Source organism: Scatophagus argus, chromosome 23, assembly GCF_020382885.2.
Source record: "Scatophagus argus isolate fScaArg1 chromosome 23, fScaArg1.pri, whole genome shotgun sequence".
Taxonomy (NCBI): domain Eukaryota; kingdom Metazoa; phylum Chordata; class Actinopteri; family Scatophagidae; genus Scatophagus; species Scatophagus argus.
The window spans coordinates 16,017,803-16,021,493 of record NC_058515.1 but is presented as its reverse complement, the minus strand read 5'-3'; the positions used below and the strand labels follow the sequence as shown (position 1 = coordinate 16,021,493).

The 3,691-nt window shown below is 44.0% G+C and overlaps 1 protein-coding gene across 1 annotated transcript; it reads left to right on the top strand.

Annotated features, from left to right (window-relative positions):
• Positions 1 to 911: 911 nt before the first annotated feature.
• Positions 912 to 3,179, top strand: LOC124054586 (RLA class II histocompatibility antigen, DP alpha-1 chain-like). Its single transcript, XM_046380776.1, has 4 exons — positions 912 to 1,071; positions 1,327 to 1,572; positions 2,143 to 2,427; positions 2,519 to 3,179. The coding sequence occupies exons 1-4, from the start codon at positions 999 to 1,001 to the stop codon at positions 2,638 to 2,640; spliced, it is 726 nt and encodes a 241-aa protein (XP_046236732.1). The 5' UTR covers positions 912 to 998; the 3' UTR covers positions 2,641 to 3,179.
• Positions 3,180 to 3,691: the final 512 nt, after the last annotated feature.

Sequence of the window (3,691 nt, the reverse complement as noted above, 5' to 3'; positions counted from 1 at the left end):
ACTCTGTCCTCATTGGGAACAACTGAGGAGAAGAAAGAAGAAGACGTGTGGACACAAAATACTCAAAAGTCATCAGAGGCTGATGGGAGACAAGTTTCTGTCTCTAATCTGATCCTGACAACCAGCTGCTGTGATGGTGGACTTCGAGGGAAGACAGGAAGTGGTGGCTGGCTGTGACGTGGAGGTCTGGGTGGATGTGATCATCACTGACAGGGTGGAGGCTGAACTTCCAGGAACTGAAGGCCTGCATTGATGGTCTGCATGGAGCAAAGAGTCACATGAGACTGAGACAGATTAGTTTTCTGAGTCTGAGGACTTTGAACTGATTTCCTGGTCCTGATACGCAGCGCTGTGGTCAGGATCCTCCAGACTGATGATTTCTATCAGACGTCACTTTGATCATGTAATGCTCAACATGTTCTCATCCTACAGAATGTTTCTGTCAGTGTGATGTGATCACTGATCAGCAGTATTGATTGATTAACATGTGAGCAGGACCTTCATGTTGTACTGATCAACATGCAGACAGTTTTAAATCAAAACGAGTTTTCACTAAAACAGATCATCAGATTTTGTAAACTGAATATTAATTTAATATATTTTAATTTCATATTTAAATAATTAATCTCGATATCAAACATGTGAAGGAGTCTGACTGTAACTCACGTTGATTTAATCTGTGAGATGATCTCCATGGTAAATAAACAAAACAACAATTCATTACTGAATGTTTAAAGACAGTTTTATTCTTTCAACAAAAAAAAAATATTGATTATTGATCAGGTTGATCTCCAGCTGCGATGTTGTCTGTGTGTTACAGTTCATGTGTGAGCAGCAGCAGCAGCAGTGTGTGTCTGCCTGGTTACTGATGATGTCATGAGACATCTGCTCTCTGATTGGCTGTTCTGTGTGTAACAGTTGAGCTGCTGCTGGAGTTTGTGTCAGTCCTCCTCAGACTGGTTCACAGACTCAGACTGGTTCAGGTCCACACTGAGCTGATGAAGATGATGAAGATGATGAAGATGATGGTGGTCCTCGTCCTCTCCTGTGTCCTCTGTGTCTCAGCTGACAGTAAGTTTCTGTCTCAGCTTTCAGTCAAACTTCAGAACAAAGTAAACAGTTTGTTTGTTTACTGACAGAACTGAACAAACAAACAAACAGTCAGTTCAGTTTATTTCTATGGAGTCAAATCACAACAAAAGTTGTCTGATGACACGTTCTAATGAGAGCAGGTCCAGACTTTACTCTGTAAGTTTTAATTTAATGTAAAGTTTTCTTCAGTCAGTCAGTCAGCAGCTGAGTCTTCTGTTTCTGTTTTCTCTTCAGGTCAACATGAGGACCTCGCTATCGGTGGCTGTTCAGCCTCTGATGGAGAGGAGATGACCAGTGTGGATGGTGAAGAGAAGTGGTACGCAGACTTCATCAACAAGAGAGGAGTGGAGCCTCAGCCCAGCTTCATAGATCATGTAAGCTGCCCAGGATGTTATGAACAGGCTGTGGCTAATCAACAGATCTGCAGAGACAACCTGCAGAAGGCTCTCCGAGCTCTCAAAAACCCTCCAGTTGAACTCGGTCAGTAAATTCACTCTGAACTTTCTGTCACTTCAGATCACTTCTCTTCGTGTCTTCTTCAGATTGAAACTGACTGCAGATCAGTTCATGCTGAACACCATCTGTAGGTGTGTCACACTCAGAGAGTCCAGGTGAACAACACCTGACGTAACACACTGAACATCAGGGTTAATATGACGAGTTTCACACCAGTTTCACAACATCTGCTGAAATGTTTCTGCTCCAATGAAACAAATCAGTTCTAATGACTGAATGTGTTAAAGAAAAAAATTTTATTGTTCAGTAAAAATCAAATCACAGTCCTGATGTGAAAATTCAGAAACCTGCAGTTTGTGACCACGTGATGAAAATGTGTTCAGTTACCACCTGATGACTTCTGTCATCAGAAAAGGTTTGGACAAACTGGTTTTGAATCAATCAGGAAACATTTGAGACATTTTGATTTTCTCAACAGTCAGACAGATGATGTGATTTAACTTTGATAACTTTGCTTTAAGAACATCTGGACAGAACAGACAGCAGAAGTTACTGTGCAGTAAAACTTTGTCACATTTTCTCATTTGTGTTCAGATCCTCCTTCCAGTCCGATTGTCTACACCAGAGACGACGTGGAGGTGGGACAGAAGAACGTCCTGATCTGTCATGTGACTGGTTTCTATCCTGCTCCTGTAAACGTCTCCTGGACAAAGAACGGAGTCCAGGTGACTGAAGGAACCAGCATCAACGTTCCCTTCCCCAACAAAGACGGCAGCTTCAGGCAGACCTCCAGACTGGAGTTCGTCCCACAGCAGGGAGACATGTACAGCTGCACAGTGAGACATCGGGCCCTGGACCAGCCTCTGACCAGGATCTGGGGTGAGGGAACTTTATTTCATTCACATACAGTGCAACACCTGATCAACTGACCAACCACAGACGTGCTGATGTTTCTGTTTCCTGTCTCCAGATGTGGAGGTGAAGCAGCCCGGTGTTGGACCTGCAGTTTTCTGTGGACTCGGTCTGACTGTCGGTCTGCTCGGTGTGGCTGCTGGGACCTTCTTCCTCATCAAAGGAAACGAATGCAGCTGATTGACTGGGGCTGATGATGTCACTGCAGCACGTCCTGCTGGAGGCGGATCTGATCCTGATCCTGATCCTGATCCTGATGCAGATTCACTGTGCACATAACCAATCCGGGTTTAACTGATCCTGTTTTTATCCTCTTTTCTCTGATTCTTTGCATTAATTCAACAGAATGTCGTTCAGTTGTCTGCAGGCTTTATGTCCTCACAGCCAATCAGATCTTGTGTGAAGCAGTGATGTCAGCGTGATGTCACAGTCAGATCAGACGCTCTGAGCCAATCAGCAGCAGCTACACAACAACATGAGCTTCATGCTAAACTCTCCTTCATATCCAAGTCAAACATGATCCAAAAGTCCCTCTGCTGCCCCCTGCAGTACGACTCTGTTACTGCATGTCCCTGATGACTTCCTGTCCAGGAGGCCCAGAGCTCTGCTGGTCTTCTGTCCTCATGTCTCCATGATGTTTTAGATTCAGCTTCTCTTTACTTTCCACTGGTTAAATGATTTACTGGAGAAAAATAAAAGTCTGAGTTTGTCTTGTTTGACTTCTGATGTGCTTCTTGTGATGAAGTTTGTCTCCTCCTCCTCCTCCTCACTGTGTTGTGTGATGGAATGCTGGACTTTGTTCTTCATCTTCTCTGACACCTCAGACTGTTTTTTATTTTCTTTACTTTTATTTTCACTTCCAGAGACGTCACAAAGCAGATCACACTGATGTCCTCACTCTTTCTGAAAGTCTTTGAAGATGTAAACTTCCTTCAAACCTTCAGTTGCTCCACATGTTTGAAGTTCAGGCTTCTCAGCAGATCTGATTTCTCATCTTTCAAACGTTTCAGGTAAGTTTCAGCTGTTGAAGCCAGCAGGGCAGCTGAGCTCCAGCATGTGAACATCCAGCCTTCACAGAGCAGCTTCTGAAGAAGTTTCTCTAGTTAAAAGACATTAAAGGAGCAGTTCCTCTCATCCCGTCATGTTCCCATCAGGTAAAGTCAGTCAGTGTTTCTGCACTGCAGCACAGACCTCATCAGCTCAGCGTCTCGTCATGTGATGCGTCTGTCGG